Source organism: Osmia bicornis, chromosome 6 (assembly GCF_907164935.1).
Source record: "Osmia bicornis bicornis chromosome 6, iOsmBic2.1, whole genome shotgun sequence".
NCBI classification, from domain to species: domain Eukaryota; kingdom Metazoa; phylum Arthropoda; class Insecta; order Hymenoptera; family Megachilidae; genus Osmia; species Osmia bicornis.
Window position 1 is genome coordinate 2,497,373 of NC_060221.1, and position 18,585 is coordinate 2,515,957.

The 18,585-nt window shown below is 40.1% G+C and overlaps 3 protein-coding genes across 9 annotated transcripts in view; 2 read left to right on the forward strand and 1 right to left on the reverse strand.

Moving 5' to 3' along the window:
• Positions 1–4,748, reverse strand: part of LOC114871664 (protein FAM76A) — a 46,588-nt gene extending 41,840 nt beyond the window's left edge. Inside the window, exon 1 of the mRNA XM_029177855.2 lies at positions 4,352–4,748. Within this exon, the coding sequence (XP_029033688.1) occupies positions 4,352–4,354 (3 nt within the window). The 5' untranslated portion in view covers positions 4,355–4,748. The remainder of the gene's footprint in view (positions 1–4,351) is intronic.
• Positions 78–7,842, forward strand: LOC114871565 (exostosin-1). Of its 5 annotated transcripts, XM_029177642.2 has the most exons (9): positions 719–1,638; positions 1,796–2,857; positions 2,941–3,142; positions 3,230–3,349; positions 3,425–3,655; positions 3,736–4,002; positions 4,086–4,336; positions 4,764–4,834; positions 7,755–7,842. In XM_029177642.2, exons 2-8 carry the CDS (start codon positions 1,974–1,976, stop codon positions 4,783–4,785), a joined length of 1,977 nt encoding a protein of 658 aa, XP_029033475.1. In that variant the 5' UTR covers positions 719–1,638; positions 1,796–1,973; the 3' UTR covers positions 4,786–4,834; positions 7,755–7,842. The 5 variants fall into 5 exon arrangements, with proteins under 5 accessions (XP_029033474.1, XP_029033472.1, XP_029033475.1 ...); XM_029177641.2 differs by lacking the exons at positions 719–1,638; positions 4,764–4,834; positions 7,755–7,842 and adding exons at positions 78–594; positions 5,001–5,664; XM_029177639.2 differs by lacking the exons at positions 719–1,638; positions 4,764–4,834; positions 7,755–7,842 and adding exons at positions 601–699; positions 5,001–5,664.
• A 208-nt stretch (positions 7,843–8,050) lies between these two features.
• LOC114871563 overlaps positions 8,051–18,585 on the forward strand; it is a 32,414-nt gene continuing 21,879 nt past the window's right edge. For all 3 annotated transcript variants that reach the window (XM_029177633.2, XM_029177634.2, XM_029177635.2), the window contains exon 1: positions 8,051–8,667. In XM_029177633.2, the coding sequence (XP_029033466.2) occupies positions 8,616–8,667 (52 nt within the window). In that variant the 5' untranslated portion in view covers positions 8,051–8,615. The remainder of the gene's footprint in view (positions 8,668–18,585) is intronic.

Genomic DNA, 18,585 nt, shown 5'->3' on the forward strand with positions numbered 1-18,585 from the left:
CCTGGCCATCCCATAAACCTCTAACATTTCTTCCTGTAAGTTTTACCTTTCAATGATACTATTTGTGCATTAACGAAGGTAATTAAGACCGAGGATAAAACGACATAAAATATTAATCAACATCTGAATCGTTTTATGTAATCAGAAGAACGTGACATACGTACTATAAATAATCGTGCTGTAAAAAGCACACACATTTGCGCTACAAAGAGATTACACAGTATCCGTTATGAATATATGCAAATTCTATATTGAAAAGTATCTATTCGCAGAAAACGTTTCAGTAATGATATGCACGCATAAAGAAACAATCTCAAAAGTCAACGATCAAGGTGAACTCTTCAGTCCTGTAAAAAAACAAGAAAATACTCGACTCGACAAAAAGGATAATACAAACAGTTTGTTAAATCACTTGAACGAGTGATTTAGTACGAAAGATATTCTCCTCGAGTCAAGTATATTAACAAATGCTACGATACGAAAGAAATTAATTATTTATTACGAAATCGTATTTATACAACAAAAGAATGAGTTTATAAATATTTATCGAGCTGTGAAATTTATCGATGTCATGCAAGCGTTATACATAATTACGTAAGTCTTGAAAAACTGTCAGTGAAAGTTAACTAGCAATTCAGTACTGTTCATTGGATCTTCTAATTACAATAAATGTAATACATTTAAAAATTGTAACTTCAAGTAAGTGTTTCGATATCGAAAATATAGTTATTTTTAAAATGATCAGATTAACAAAAATAAGATTTTTTAATTTGACCAACATCTTGAGTCAATGTTATAAAGCTTCCTCTGACTGATGGCATATAAGCTTTGTAGTAAGCTGAACGTTCGCTTTAGAGTATTGATTTGCAATAAAAAAAAAACAATGTGCTTTTAATAAATTTAATCGAAGCGGGTAAAACGGCTGAAAAGCTTTATCGGTTACCCACTAGGTAGCGGGATAACCTTGATCGGTAGTTTTGTTTAGATTTGTAGAAGTATAGTTCCACAGTAGCGTTCTCACACAATCATACCGTCTTGGAGAGGTCGGTATGAAGTAACCAATAAGCGATTCGCCAGTCTAATCGTTCCAACGTCATTGCATAACTCGCATTGCTTTTTAAACCAATTATTTAATGCGCTGCGTGCAATGATTTTGCACTTGGAGGCGTTTTCCGATCGATGTCACGCGTGTGTAGTGACGCCGACCGAAAATGCGAATGGGCGTAATAACACCGGCGAGTTCTACGAATTGGACGTACGTCAGAACTAACCTAACAAAAAGTTGTATGTGCAGTTTCGACGAGAAAAAAAATATATTAAAAGATAGTCGTAAATAAGCATGAATCATTGTTTATCCGTGCATCATCGAACTATAGCTTCGATATGTTTGACGTTGTCGCTTTCCTGTGCAACGTCCGTAATAATTTACTTATAGGTTAACTCTTTGCAAGCGTCCATCGACGTTTACAATCTGTCATTTAGATTCGACATTTTGTAAATTTGGATGTAATATATAAATATAAATCTAAATCTGAAGTTTCAGTGGAAGTAGCATGTTTTTTGCCATGTATTTTATAATAATCAAACCTCTTGAAACGTTCCTGTTAATAACCAATTTTGAATCTTGCAAATTCGAAGGTAACTAAATGTGTAGTTGATTTGTTTCAACTTGTATTGATATTCTTTATATAAAAAGATGATATAAATATTATTTCAAAAATAATTCAGAGCTAGTTCATAAACTGTTTTTGTTACAAATTGATCTCAACAATTGCTTCTCTTTATTATGTTTCAGTAATCTTTAGGAATGAAACCAGTTCCATTTTGGAGTAATTTTTAATTTGTATATTTAATAAAATTGTACCGATAAGAGATTTGTTACAATGCATTTATGATTAAATGCATGGATTCTACATGTGAAGAATAATGTCTAAGATTAATGTATATTTGATTATAACTTGATTGCATTAAAAATGCAAGCCAAGAAGCGCTATTTATTGCTATTTGTAACCTGCGCGTTTCTTGGTTATTGTTATTTTGGTGGATACCGATTAAAAAGTGAAAAGTGGGCAGGCAGATCTCAGTTGCCTTATGAGCGATTGCCTTCATATTTAAGTCTAAATGAAGAATTCTATGACAAGGATTTAAGGACATCAAATGGAAATTCACTTGTCTCTCAACGTACAAGACAATGCCGTATGGAGACTTGTTTTGACTTTACTAGGTGCAAGCATGGTTTTACAGTTTATGTATATCCAGTTGAGGATGTGATAAGCCCGCTATACCAAAAAATATTAAATGTTATTACTGAATCAAGATATTATACATCAGATCCAGCTAGAGCGTGTATATTTGTATTAGCTCTTGATACATTGGACAGAGATCCATTATCAACAGAATTTGTTCACAATCTTCCTGCAAAGTTAATGCGTTTACAATATTGGAATAATGGCAGAAATCATTTGATATTTAATTTATATTCTGGAACATGGCCTGATTATGCAGAGGAATCGTTAGCCTTTGACATAGGGTATGCCATGCTTGCTAAAGCTAGCATGTCTATCTTCAGGCACAGACCAAACTTTGATGTATCTATACCATTGTTTGGAAAACAACATCCAGAACGTGGTGGAGAACCGGGTCAAGCATTAGAAAATAATTTTCCTAACAATAAAAAATATGTAGCAGCATTCAAGGGTAAAAGATACGTCCATGGAATAGGTTCCGAGACTAGAAATGCTCTCTATCATTTACACAATGGCAAAGACTTGGTATTCGTCACGACTTGCCGTCACGGCAAAGCATGGAGAGAGTTACAAGACGAACATTGTCAACAAGATAATCAGGAGTATGATATGTTAGTAGGAAGATGAAATATACCCTTAGAGAAGAATGTCTCTGATTAAAAGACAACCACTAATCTAATATTTATCATTTCAGGTATGATTATGAAATTTTATTGATGAATGCTACATTTTGTCTTGTACCAAGAGGAAGAAGACTTGGTAGTTTTCGATTTTTAGAAGCTTTAAGGGCTGGATGTATTCCAGTTATTCTAAGCAATGGCTGGGCACTTCCGTTTCATGAACGTATTGATTGGACACAAGCGGTTATATTTTCAGATGAAAGACTGTTGCTTCAAGTAAGTACATCGAAAACACAATTCACGATAAAAAAGATATACCAACTGAAATGTTGGCTGGAATGTTATCAAATTTTATCTATTTAGATTCCGGATATAGTACGGTCTGTGTCCAATGTACAAATCCTTAAACTACGGCAGCAAACGCAATTCCTTTGGGAACGATACTTTTCGTCGATAGAAAAAATTGTATTTACAGTATTCGAGGTAAATTCACAAAGGCAGTGACGCTTTTCTATCAATACGAATTTTCGATTTCCTATGTTTGAACTAAACTTTCAGAATATCCGCGAACGTTTACCGTGGGAAGGTACAAGGGAAAAACTTGTATGGAATATTAACCCTGGAGCTTTAGCAATATTACCGCAGTTTGCTGATAGCCAGCAAGAACTTCCATTTTCGAAAAGTAATCCAGGTAATACCTTCACTGCCATCATCTATTCGCAGTTGGGATCCACTGCTGTTCTCTATCGTTTGCTTAAGAGTATCGCGAAAAGTAAATACCTAGATAAGGTAAGCTTATCGCTTCAACTATTTCTGCTTTTTTATATTTATGACAATTACGAGCGGTTGATAACCTTGATGAATTTCAGATTATTCTAATGTGGAACTCGGACATTCCGTTACCAAGGAGGCCGCGATGGCAAGGGATCAAAGCATCAATACATGTTGTTACAGTTGATGGAATATCCCAACGTTTTTACCCACACCCTTTAATCAAAACTAGTGCCATATTATCTCTAGACGAGGATGCTACACTCAATACAGACGAAATAGATTTCGCCTTTACCGTTTGGCGATCGTTTCCGGATCGAATTGTTGGTTATCCGGCTAGATCGCACTATTGGGACGATTCCAAAGTAAGTAGGGTCTGATATTCCTCGTGCTACCTATAACGTTCGCGATATCATCCCTTACATACGTTTTCATTTATGATTTAAAGCGGTCGTGGGGTTACACAAGCAAATGGACAAATGATTATAGTATAATTCTAACTGGTGCCGCCTTTTATCATCGTTATTATAATACATTGTATACCGAATTACTGAGTTCGACGCTGCACAAGACTGTCGAACAGTCGCAAAACTGCGAGGACATACTTATGAATTTTTTAGTCAGCCATATTACGCGAAGACCACCTATTAAAGTTACTCAACGGAAACTATATAAAGATACTACAGTGGCTGGAATCAGGTATGTATCGCTTACCATTGTTACGACGGCTACGCAGGTAAATGTCCTTGTTGTTGATTTGAACGATGTCGTTGATCTCCAGTTTCCCGTATTTGGTTGAATAATCCATTTATTTCTCACATTATCCAATATTTCACTGCGTTGACCACACTTTACACCACTCTTCTAATCTTCCGAACTAAATTGCGTTGAAATTTCGATTATTCCATGAAAAGTCGTTTCGTAATCGATTATCGATGTTATAGACTCTTTTACGATAATCGCATTCTGATTGGCTGTTTAGCAGCGCCATATTTTCCGCCATTACATCGTAGCGGCGTCGTCGGAAATTGTAGTTTTCGTGTTCGTTTTATTTCTTGTCGATGTTAATAACAATTAAACTGTTTAGTGTGTTGTAAATTTGATCAACAATGTGGTTTATTTGAAGCGCTTCATCCTTGACTTGCTAAGAGCTGTTACAACGACATTTCAAAATGCGATTACTGTCTGCTCGACTTGGTAAGTTTCTAAATATCAATTTTTTGCGATTTAACAAATTTTGTTATCTTTATTACTTCAAAATCGCGAACATATAAGATACAATACCTGCGTAGCGGATCACTGTAATTATGAGGGGTGTTTTCGATTAGTTTTTCTTCCTCTGTTTGACACGCGTCATTTTCAGATCTCCATGGAACGATCCAGATCACTTTATACAACGGCAAACGTGTATGAACACGTTCGTAGCTGTTTTCGGGTACATGCCGTTGTTACGATCAAATATGAGGCTTGACCCTGTTTTGTTCAAAGACTCTGTAAGCAATTTGCGCAAGAAGTATAGACAAATTGAATTAGTTAGTAATTAGGATTATACAGGATCTTTATCAATTACACAGCAGTTATCTACCCTCGAAATGGGCATCGTATATATGCATATGTATAGCCTCGAATATTTCGATAAAAAATAGTGGCGGGAATTGCTATTGCGATTGGCGCGCTTACGCATGCGCGCTAGAGGCTATTCGAAAACTTATATATAGGGGAACACTTACATCGTTGCGTAAGTAGGTAACGAGCCACAGGGTGTCACGTACCCCAGTGGCTGTCGAGGCAGCAAATTAAGAAGGTCTTTCATTCTCGAGGAATGGCGTTACTCTGCGCTTTTGTGTATTCGCATAATGAATTTTGTACAAAGTATCAGATATATATATATATATACCTTGTAACATTGTTCGAATTCAAATCGGGCCATGGCACGCAATCAATTGCGTAATTGTCGTATTCAATTGATGTACATACGAATCGTTTCATAGTTATTAATAAAACGTAAAAATTAAAAAAAAAAAAAAGAATGATAAGAAAAATTGAGAACAAAGAAAAATATTTGGCAAATCTTTATAAACCGGCCTTTCGAAGCTGCGAAAATTATTCTAATCCATAGTCAATTGATCGCTTTAAACCAAATTTATCAAACGCTTACTTTTTTTCTTCTCTAACGTTGAAAACAATGATCGTGCAAATGGTATTTTGTACAAGCAAGACGTAGCTGTATCCGGATGGCGCCTCGACAGTAGTAGCCTCAGGGATGAATCTATTTAATGCAGCTTACGATCGTGGACTATTTGAAAGCTTTTGGAAATGATTTCCTTATTTTTACATCTCGACTTTTCTACCTTCGTAAATAATTAAAAAATTTCAATTCGTTAGCGTAAGGCATGACTATATTTCTCGTAAGTTTCTGCGTACGACCACGTTTACAGTTGCATCCAACGATACCTTCTCTCAGTAAACAGAAGAAAATTCACTATTCTCGTTTGACCCATTCTTACTGTTAACTTGGGGTGGAAATTTTCTTCTATAGATATAATTTACCATTGGTAGGCTACTCTGCTCTAGTAAAGTACTAAAGCTAGTCGATAGAGTAGAGTGGAATAGGACCCTAGAGTAATTCTGCTACCAGCTTTTCCCCGCCTTTCAAATACATTAGCGCTAATGTACTCTACCACTTGCTCTAATAACGTACCGATGTAAACCAGCACTACTAAAGCTTTAGTAGTACTTTTAGTAGTATTAAAGCTGGTCGTTGGTAAAGTACACTGGCAAAGAACAGTAGTAGAATAAATTAATTTTCACTGTTTCTCCTACCAAGGTAAGGTATCGTTGCGCGCATCTGTACATGCAACATGAAACGGTGTTCGCCTCTGTTCAATTTACAAGAGGGATTTCATTCGTATTTTAACACGTATCGCTGTACCATTCGTAGTTTGTGTTCGGAGCACAGATTATTCATAACTTGTAATCAACGTACCTAGAAAGTATATTTCAAGGATTTTACGTATCGACTACATTGTGTACACGCGCGAAATGATAATTGTTTATACCTGTACAGCCAGGATTGCTCTCAGGAGAACCTTTGAAAGGAAGTAAGAAATTGCTTGCGAGCAATATAATCGCAAGTACGTCTAGTCGTTTACGTTCGTTTACATTGATACGCCGGATGGTGAAACGGGAAAATGATTCCCGTAAGTAGGTGAACTGGAATACCGTGTTTATGTTTTCAGGATAATAAGAAAATGTACATATATGTATGTATATGTATATGTGATACGTTCATAATTATCATGTGATATATTCGTAATTATTGGAGACAGGATTTAACGAAGGAAAAAAATATGAAAAGATACGAATGGACTGTGTAATTCCACCAATGGCATTTCTTTGTAGCGATCAAAGTTACGCGTTAATATATGTTCATCAGAAATATTACATTTTTTATGGTATCGATAGTTTTGAATAATCGTTGGAGCGACAGTAACGAAGAATCATTCTTTTCAATGAATGCTCTCTTTCGTTGCCTTGTTTTAATGCACAATTAAAGAATAACGCTTTGTTATCGATGTGTTGTAATTAGTAAAGGAGATTGTAATTAGATTCTTCTTTACTGTACGCTCTACTCTTAAATTTAATTAACGTACACGGGACTGTGCAAAATGATAATCGCTTTTATTACGAACAAAGTTTTTATGGGATACTCTTGCGTTTGTTACGGTAATCAAACGCTGATGGTCTTTTTTTTTTTTTTAATTTTTATATTCTAAAAAAACGAATATTTAACAAATTAACGTAGACACTTGGTCTTTACTTTAGGTAATCGATGGTTTTCAGTAATTAATTCGAAGGTAATCGTCGATGTAATCTTATTGCGTCAAGATAACGTGTATCCGAATAAATATTGGTGATTTTATATGGCCGCGAAAAATAAAGTTTTTATACAAACATAATATTCTTATTACTTGAAATTATGAATGAGAATTATGTTAGAATCAAGCAATACTAAATATTTGTTATTCGTAATTAAAAATAGCAATTATTTTTTGTTACTTTCGATCCAACATCCTTACAAATCATTTTAAAAATAAAACATCCTGTACCTTTGTAGGAAATCCACCATCCAAGTCGAAATTCCTGAGCTAGAAGAAAGGTAGGACATATTTCAACGTATTTTATGTGACTACCCTTGGTCGTTCGATCGAACAGGATAGGAGAAGAAGCAAAGTCAAACTTTTCTCTGGACACGTACTGGTCACGTAAGCCGAGAATGGTTTCAGGGTTAGCGATATGAGAAACGTAAAAAAATCGGATGGAAGGAAGGCGGATTTGGTCTTATGGAAGGTAGCAGCCGATCTCGACGACGTATCCACCACCATTAACAAGAAGCAACAGCAACAGCAGAACCACCACCACCAGGATTGCGAAGGATGGTGGTGGGCCATGCTGAGATACTACAACGCCAACACTCCCTTCTTTGTTGCTGGTTTGCTAGAAAGGTGACTATGCCAAGAAGACAGGAGGTATTGAGCACGCCTTGCGTCTACCCAGTCACCTTTCTCTCTTCGTGACCGTAGCATATGTTTTGCGACGTCGATGGAGCTCTCGCGGCTTTGAACGGCGCCACATCGAAGCTGCAGCTCCTTCCTGGCCTCTCGTTCGAACCTTCGCAATCCTTCCACCCTCATTCGTTGGATTTTTCTTCAAAAATACGCCAAGAACGAGATCGAAGAAGAAGCGGCCAGCCAGAGAACGAGCGTACGTCCAGTGTCGATTCCGTCGTCGAGTCGAGTTAAAAGAAACGAGAAAGATACGAAAAAGGAAATCGGTCGCGGCTCGAGCCGCCACTCGTTTCACCGGCTTTGCATTTCCCTCGTTAACGAGACCCGAGCTTTTTCACGCGTGTGCATCCAGCTTCAGCCTTTAATTGAATCATTGAATCGGGAAGTTTGAGCAACCAACGGTGACGAAGATGATCATCGTGAGCAGCGTGTTGCTCCTGCTGGCGGTCATGTCCAGAGTGGGTGAGTGATCTTCAGTTTTCTTCTTTTTTTTTTTAAGCTTTTCAACCCTTGCAAGACGAATGCTTGCTGACTTACGTAGTAAACGAATATAATGTTACTTTGATTTATAACAATGTTATTTTATATAGAATAGGTACTAGGGCAAAATTCGCCATGCGAGGGTTAATTCCTGCTTTCGCTTTCCTTTTACCATTGCACGATGATGTAACGAGTTTGCCGCAATGCAAAGTATTCTTTTTTTTTAATTATAAGATCTTTTTGGTTTCGTTGCGTGATCGTGCAAGTAAATATCGCATTCTTGCTGCTTTTTGTTTGCTAGTTGTTTCAATAAAGAAAATCGACGCGTTTACCGAATGTTGAGGTTCGCGTACCGTGTCTTTAAATTCGCGCCCGAAGGTCGATAAGGAAAATCGATCCGTAGCCGGTGAACGGCGACCAACACGAACTCGTATTCAAATAGGTTTCTGTTACATAACGAACAAGTGATATTTCACTTGATTCTGTGCGAACCTTGACAAAAAAAGAAATGCCGAGTGAAAAGGATATTGTAACCGGTGAATTCCTTTAGAGATTTCGCGCGATACAGAACCTTGATCCGTTTGGAAACGGATTTCTTTTTTTTTTCGATTCTTTCTTTACAAACTATTGTAACATTTCAGGTATTTCATTCGAAAAAAAGAAATTATATTTGATTATAGAGAGATCATTATTTTCTATTGTAATCGTGATCACATTGATTCGTTAATCTTACGAAAGAATGTTTATTATTTTCTGAGAATTATGTAAGGGACCTTTCAGAAGGAAAAAAAAAATAGTTTTTGTCAGTGGACTCGTAATCGGGTAGAGTCATTTGCTGGTTCGAGGTAGCCGCGAAAATGTCAGTTTACGTAATGTTCGGCTCGTTGGATAACTGGTACACGCGGAAATCAAGCAAAGTGCTTTTGGTCCCCGAGGGTGTACCCCAAGGGCGCGTTAGAACCTCTTTTTCCTATCCCTCTAATCTACGGCCAAATATGGCCACGCGTTCTGAAATGCTTCTCACTGAAGAAGGAATGTCAGTTGGCAAAGCGCATAACCGAATTTTTAGCAGACAGTTTTTACGCGTTTGATTTCCACATTATACAATTAAATTGAAAGCAAATTGATTCAACGAGGCGTAAATTTCTGAGAAATCTGCGAATATTCCTCAGGGGGTAAAGTGTGTTTTTCCTTTTTTATTTGCGAACGGTATTTCAGCAAACAGCGGTACAAATTACTCGATGGAGTTTCGATTTAGACATTTCTGGTATTTCGTAGCTGGCTTGCATTAAAAAGGCTCAATCTAATTTCACGACTCTTAATTTTCGTTGAATCACCGAGGCGCCTCAGCTGAGGTCTGCGGCCACCGTGGCAGGATTTCGCAAAGCGGTCGTTTCGCATGCGAAACCCACCTACCGTGTTTCTCGATTGCAACAGTTTCTCTTCCGTCGATCGTCCAAACGGACAATCAACAGAAACTCGACTGTAATCGAGTAAAGGAACGTCGTTGAAAAATCTTCGGAAACTACGGGGAACGATAGATAACAGTAGATAGAAAACGAGAACTCGAGGAACGTGAATCGAATAAGTCATCCGTAACGAACCTGTTGTGAAACTTGAAATCGATCGTATAATTAATTTTTAAACACGTATCTCGTATTCAGTACGAGCTGTGCAATAAATAAGTGTAATAACTATCTAATGTACCATTCGAATCGTGCATCAGCTTCGTTTCGAAATGAACCCTTAACATTAGAGGTGATTATTTTAAACGTAATCGTGAAAATCATAGCTCTCGAGATTCTAATATAAAAGGATAGGTGGTAAATAGTTCGGGTTATTACTAGTGTAAATTAATAAATACTTATTGCCGCAAGATGATTGAATGAAATACGTAAGACGGTTAAACTGTCTAGGTGTTTCCTCAGCGGTTTCTCAGAAAAGTTCGACGAATCGCGAGAATCGAACGTCACTCCTTGTAATTTCTGCAAAACCGTGGATTTCCCAACAGTTGTAATTTAATATCGTGTCGGCTATCAAAGTTCACAGGCGGCAAAGAGCCCAAGGCGGATGTACGTTACAACGTGCGCGTTCCTACTTTAACCGATGGGAATAGATTTCTGATTCTGTTCCACAGTGGGCGCCCCTTCAACCGAGAGCACGAGCGATTTCGCAAAAGGATCGTTTCCACGCCGAACAGCCTATCAACCGTGTTACTTAAACGTACTACAATGCTGTTAACATTCCCCTTTGTTTCCATTTTCATTTATTCTCCGTCAATTCGTTTCGTTCTATTTCAATTTTGAAATTTGAAATGTCCCTCAGGAATTTGTGCAGTAGACAAACGTTCTCTTATTATCTTTAAGATAGATCAAGGATATGCGTTAATTTAATGCACTGATCCTTGGAATTCGACCTTCGATGATGATATTTTTTTTTCTTATTAGAAATACACCGCTACATGGGGTGACGGAGATGTTATCCATGAAAACAGCTGACTCTGGCCACGTGCCTGTGCTGCGAGTATTCAAATTTATTCGCTCCTTCCTCTCGTTCTCCTACCATGTAAATAGCGAACAAATTGAAATGGATTTCTCCCGACACAACCGACATTTATTGTATTCTCTTTCGTCAATCTGTTTTCCCTTGTCTTTTCTAACTATCATATTCGCTCGTTTCATATCTAGACACAGATTCATACTTTGCCACGTTCGCTGTTAGTATCAGTAGAATTTTCCTCGGATAGAAACCCCAGAACACTAAAATCCTTTTATCTGCGATATTCCTTTCGTTCCCTGGGAAAAGCAAATGAAACGAGCTCTTGAAAAGCAGTGTCATAAAGCTATGAGAAATTCAAACTGAACAGATCCAGCGAATGAAAAATGCCTAGGATCGTGCGAGTAGATGTGGTTTCGCGTAGGCGCCACGTTCCCCGGGTATCGTCTACCACTATCGAGTAATTTACTGTCAGGATGCAGTTTACGCCCCGTAATTTATCCGCCCCCGATCTGAACCTCAAGGACTCGAGTAGAAATATTACCGAGATTACGTTTGGGTGGCTCAGGGTGCGGCTCCGAGTTGCTAACATTCTTGAAAAAGGAACAAGTATGAATTACCTCATGATTCTCTGGATTTTCCATTAACCTTCGGGATGAGAGAAGCTGCTGAGCGTTTCTTTCTTCGAAATTGCGCTGTAAAATTACTTATTCCTTTCGCGGTACACCTTTTTCATCTTTTACACCTAAGGGATGTTGAAAGGTAAAGAAAAATAGGATGTTAATAATCTCTTAGAGTGTAGTGTTACAAAAAAATTCGTATCACTTTCGAATGACGGTATTTCGGGTAAAAGAGAAAATCGTTCCAATTATCGGGAATAAAAGTTGCTTTCGTTTCGTTTCGTTTCGTTTAAACGCGATCAAAGTCGTCCGGATATTTTCATCCGTAAAGTATAATGCCGTGCGTCGCCGACCTTCCGGACTGATTCTTGGTATCTACATAGTACAAGGAACGAGTTGGTTAAGAGAAAAATTTTCAACTCCCTGTATATCTACGTATAGTGACAATCAGTTACCGAAAGACACAATCATCCTGCTAACAGAGTATTCCTTTCAACCGGCTTCTCATAGGTGTATTCGCGACATTAATTCATTCTGTTCCGTAAAAGGCCGGATTACAAGCATTCGTGTAACTCAGCCAACGATATTTTATCCGTGGACAGTCCGATGGTTAAATTATGTTCGGGCGGCGTATTAAAACCTCGATAGGTTGAGCGGGCAAACGCGATACACGCCGTGGTTGGACACGTTTCTTGGCTATTATCCCTTCTCTTCGATTCCGAATGCACCCGCGTTGCACTTCTGTTTTGCAACAATCGCAAGAATTTGATATCCAATGTTAACCCTTTCAATAACAGTATGCAACAGAAAGGAATAAAGAGGGTATCTTCAAGCGACGCGTCTTGTCACTGTCGCGGTTTGTTTTCTCAAAATGATTTCCCTAGGTAGAGTAAAATTTCGAGGACGATGTCTGGTTAGGATCCAAGTGGATATCCGATATCGCGATACACCGTAGGCATGTAATTCCGTTTGTTAGCATGCGCGTAGAACGGGTCTGTCCGGTGTAGAACGGCGGCAAGCTTCTCTTCGCTTTGTGTCGCGTAGGAAACGGCCATTATCCTTCCCTCGGGATTCCATCAGCACCCACACTCTTCCTCGGCTCTCTTGTTCGCAATTACCTGGAGAATTTACCGCGGTGTACATAGGTTATACGCCGTGAACCAGCGAGCCTTGTTGCCTATTACCTTCTTCTCGCCGGGTTATCCATCGATGTCCGCGCTGTGGGTCTTCTCCTCGTTCCCTGCTCACTCGCCAATTACCCGCAGGATTTACCGTGGCCAATGCACCGATATCAGTTCCTCGACTCCGGTGTCCATTATCCTTGGACCTCCGACTGGTTCCATAGTCGTCCATGGGACAGTAACTATTCGCCCGGTGAGAAAATAAAATCGAACTCGTCGACGAATCGAGAATATCGTGACCGGTATAGCAAGCATTAACATTCTTATTTTCTATGGCGTTTTCGTTTTATTTTATCCCGTAGTCTTTTTGGTATTGCAGGAATGTAAGGGGTTGATTGATCGTTTCTATATTTAGAAAATTTATTTTAGAGCATCTTGGAATACCTTAGAGATTAGTCGTTCTTCTACTTTTACTTTTTACCTAATTTGTATAGCGTGATTAGAATCGCTCGGAATAATAGATGCCTCGTTTATCAAGTTCGATCTTTCTTCGATGATTTTTCCAAGATTCTTAAACAGATGGTATTAATGCACCCTGTTAACTGTTACGAGCAGTGCGGTAATGCTTGCATCGTAAAACGTTGAGAACAATGCGCGAAGAAAACGGTTAGTCGAGAGCTGTAATAACGCGTACCGAACCGGCTATCATTCTCAACAGCTCCGAGCGATCGATCGATAAACGTGAATCCTTATTTGGATCCATAAATAACCGGGACCATTATAAGTTATGACATCCAGAATGGCCAGTTCTACCTTTCAGTTCAGTACTGAACTTGGCTTTAAATTATCCGACAAGCCAAGTAGTCATCATCCCTCTCGTTTCTTATTAAAATCGACGTCGTGTTTAGACGATTGAAATTTTATTGTTTCTTATTTTGTCGCGTCACCGGAGACCCCATAGGTAGTTACACGTTACCACGTCGGTTTCTTTATCTTTACATCATCGCTGAAAGATATCCTGTTCATTCTTGTCAATAATCAAATGTCAAACGTGCAAGTCTCTTTGTCGCCAAATAAGGTGTCAGCCTTCGGCGTCGCGAAGCCACGTGTTCGTTTGCGATTAAAAGTATTCTCCCTGGAAATTTCGTTCCCAATCCCGAGAATAAGCATGAAACTTTCGCTCGCGTGGCTTCTCGCGATCAGTCGAGGAAACGAATTCGATTCCAAGGAGAAGGTGAAACGAAGGTATGGTCGCGAGAGGGTTAAAACGCAACCCGTGAAAGGGTTTTCAGGGTGGTCCCGGTGTCAGGGGTCATACACGCATTTTTCACGCGACGAAGAAACGCCTGCACGCACGGTCGTCAAGGATGTCGAAGCATGTCCGATATGATTGAACGCCGAACGATTGTCTGCCTACGTCGTAAATGAGATCCTGTTCCTTCGTATCATAGTGTCTTACGCGTTATCTCGAAATCAAGCAGAATGGCGCAACTCGCCTGCTCCATTAGTCTTGCGAGATATTGACGCGCGATTTCATACACCGTTATTTGCCATTGTTTTTCAGACCGGTGTTGTTTAACCTTTCAGCCGTGAACGGCTCGCATATACGCCCTGCTCTCGAGCTTTACTATTCTCCTTCTAAGAAGCTCATTGTCGATGCTGGTTAATTTTTCTGTTTAGACTGAAAATTATTCAGAGGAAATTAATTGATGATTCCTTTGATCGATAAAGATTCTTTTGTTAGTCGGTCAAGATATTTAACATGAAGCGTGTTGCAATAGAGAAATCTTGATAAAGCGTGGCTACTCCTTTCGACCTCTCTTCGTTATTAACGAACGATTTTGTAATTTTCGTCTTAGAAGTTTCCTTGTTGTTCAACTTAATCCTATGGTTTATCGAGACTGGTTGCTGAAAGTTACAAAATCGGTGATTGGCCCAATCGCATTTTGCTGGCTCGTCTTCTTCCATCGAGCGCAATTAAATTCCGCATACGTAATGAATTCCACCGCTTTCACGGTCACCCGATTCCCGTTGAGAGCCGCCTACGTGGACGATCGTCATCGCGATCCTCGATTTTCTAGCCTTTGGCAAGCGGTAAACATAGTCGAACCGGTGTTAAGGACGTTCGTACTCGGTCGGCTCGTGCCCTCGAAAAAGAAGACGAGAAAACGAGGTTTCACCTTCTCCTTCGCCTTTTATTTTCACCGAGTAGCCGAACGACGAAATCGAAACGGATTCGTAAGAGAGACTTTCCTCGTCCACGTCCTTGTGCAATTTACCTGTGGTTCGTGACATTCCCGTGATTACCCTGGCCAAACTACTCATGAAAATTAATAGCCTGTCGCACGACCGGATTGCGCGAACCTTCCTTCTTCCGCAACGTCGATTTCTTCACGAAATCGTGCCGGGTTTAGAATATATTCCTGTCCTGGAGTACACGTGGTTCAGGCATTCTCCGGTAATAAACTGGCGCAACTCGTGAAACGGGATAACGCGTTAACGTAACGAGAACAATGGGTCACACGGCTGGCCGCGTAATTCGTTACGATAATAACGACGAGAAACGGCGTAGATTACACGATGGTCTCTTTCAAATAAACTAATGGTTAAAAAAATGATTTTCCGTCACATTTCCTACGCATGGACATTTTCACCGTGGCGGTTGATTCTTTAAAATTTCTGATCTCGCTGAAAACAGAATGCGCTCGGTTCACCGTAGATGGTTGTGAGATTGCTTTGATCGCAGCGTAGAAGGCACCGTGTGATCATCGCGTGGACTAATTAATTAAGGAATTCGTGAAAAAGGATTCAACAAGATTCCCAGCCGAGATATTCAACCGAGACGATTGCGTTTTAATCTTCTATACAACCATGTATACCTTTTTCTTCTTCTGCCATCTTTTTTTCATCGTTGTTCGCGGAAATGAAAGATCGTCTCGATCGTGGCGGCTTGTTGTTCACGCCATGGCTGAAAATAACGATAGGCGGTCGTTAGCCCGAAGATTTTTACACCGATCAGCTCGTTCTAATCGTTCGGTTGGCGCCGCTATAAATAATGTTTAACTGCGGTCTCGTCGCGACACTTGTGTGAATTCCAAAGGATTTCCAACATACCTCTTCGCATTCGTACAGTTTTTTTCTTTCTATTTCCCAAAAATCAGCATTGGGTGCTATGGGTGCAGCTGTATCAGAGGCAAAAAATTAAATATCTCGACGAAATCGGCTACGCCCAAGCAAGGACAAGGCTGAGATTCGTCTGGAAAGGATTTAGAGATCAAACTCGTTGCTCAATCAAAAAATTGCTCGTTGCCCCGAGGGTGCCCGGAAACAAGACCGGTCCTGCAGTTTCGTAAACGAAGGTCAAATACTCGAGCAATTCTTGTTCTCTTGCGTCCGATTTATCGAGGTCATCGGTATGGACACAGAAACGGCGGGTGGTCTGTTTTTTGAAAGTCCTGCACCCATTCCACACCCGTTCTCCAGGACGCTACATGCAAAATTTCAGTGAACGTCCAGGGAATGGATTAACCGACCAATGACAAGTAACAGGATGTACGTTCTCGTTATCAGGCCGGAACAGTAGAGACGCGGGAACGACAAAGGAAAGCTCGACAAGGACGACTCGAACTCCGGGTTCAACAGGGACATTCTTAAACAAATGTAGAAATCTCGGCACGTGAACGATCCGGGTGCTACCCTTTCCCATCTCCTTTGTCTGTTTACGAGGACCCTCGAGGGAGAGGACAAGAGACGTGGTCCTTGAAAGCCAGACTACCGACTGCTTTTTTTCCTTCACACCACGAAAATAGTGTGAAAGAAAGGAGACGTTTGTGCATACCAGAATAACGTAAATCCTCCGATTCTTCGTGTCGCGACGGGTTGGAATGTTTCTCCATTTTGTCATCGGTTGTTCACCGCAACCAGTGTCTTTTTGGTAGTTTCATTTTAAAGGGTGTTAGTTTATGAACCGATCATCGCCAGATATATAATGCAATATTGTTGGATTAGGAGGTCCGGACTCCATAAAGGGAACCGTGGAGTTAGCGATGACGGCGCAAGTAGAATAGTCGACTACTACTCAGACCAGCCGAGTTCGAGTTTCGGTAGTGCTCTACTACTTAGCAAAAGATGAAGCTTTCTTTCCCTGGAAACACGGGGAAACTTTTGAGATAACGGAATGTCCTATAAGTGAAATACCTAAGGTTCAACAAAATCTAAACGAACCAGCCCAATTAACACCTGATTAATTCGCCTTTCTATTAGTGGAAGGTCTTGCGTGCGCGTTAACACGCCGGTTACGTGCCACGCGTGTTTCTTAATCCTGTATACGGTTACCGTACGATTTCCGTGGGAGTGTACAGAATCGGTCCCACGGATCGATCAAGGTTTTACGTTACCGATCGCGGCCGTTCGAGAAAGGAACGAAAGGAACCTACCTCCTTTACTTTTCTTTCGCGCCTATCTTACCCTCTCCCCTACTCTCTCGGCTCCATTGTCGACCACCGATTAACAGCCCGATAAGATCTCTCTCGACAAAACCACGTCTTTCAACGACGTTACTACTTTGTGCTTTTTCGTAAGAGACTTGCGCAATGGTCGTGGGTAGCCGAGAGAGAACCACTATCCTGCCAACGGCAGGGATGACGGATGTTTTCTTCAACTCTTTGCCTCGTTTCCCGCCACGTTCTTTTCCTACTGGGTCAATAAAGGTAGCTTGTAAAGTATGATCAAGCGTTGACGTTGATTACACCGAGATTCGAGTGTTGCACCGCGTTTGACGTCAAAGGATATCAAAGTATTGTTGGTTATTTGTAATGATACGAATAAATCAAGGTGAAGAAATCGGATAGATTTATCGTGGAACTTATCGTGTTCTTATTGCTTTAACACCTTAACTACTCGAGGGAAATTACTCCCCCTTTTCGCTTGCAACCCCTTCTTCCGAATACCATAATTTCTCGTTTCTAATCAAACAACACGGCACACACGTTCCCGTAATTGCTGCATCCGGCTGTTAAACTGTTAACTCGTTTTCCCAATCCGATAGTCGCGCGTTGGCGGTCTCCTTCGATTTTCTCCACCTTCGATCGAAGTCTGATTTCCTTTCTGCGCGCCGTGAAACCAACCTCGATTACGTATCGTATCGCGTACGAACCGTGCCTCGACGTTCCTTCGAAAACGTTTGCATAATGCAATTACTTGAACGGAACGAAAGCCGAGCTCTCAGCGTTCTCCGTTAAATTTCAACCGTAATTTCTGTCACGAATCGCGGCGCTCGATCATTGGCCGTCGAACAATGGTGACCGAAACGAGGAAATCCGGACGCAGGATGATTTTCACAATATGTACACCGAGAATAACGACTTTTGAAACGACCATTTGGTTCCTTCCGGTTTCGACCACCGTGCGTGCGCAACGCGGAGAAAGTAATTAAGATTATTCCTGCATCTTATCAGACGTATCTTTGTTCGTATAAATCTTGTTCCTTCATCGGAAAATAAAATCTCATGCCTTCGCGTCTGTCTGCAACGCGTGATATAATGTTCGTGCTCGAGCGAGTGTAAAAAACACTTAAAAAAGGAATGCAAGTCGACTTGCCGGGAGAACTAAAATTATTTATTATCAATTCTCAAGATATTCAATCAAACGCGGTATTAACTTAT

Coding starts and splice junctions, on each gene's coding strand:
- LOC114871565 (XM_029177641.2), top strand. CDS start 1,974: ATGCAAGCCAAGAAGCGCTATTTATTGCTATTTGTAACCTGCGCGTTT. Junction 3,656..3,735: donor AAAGTAAATACCTAGATAAG/GTAAGCTTATCG, acceptor GATGAATTTCAG/ATTATTCTAATGTGGAACTC. Junction 4,337..5,000: donor ACTACAGTGGCTGGAATCAG/GTATGTATCGCT, acceptor CGTCATTTTCAG/ATCTCCATGGAACGATCCAG.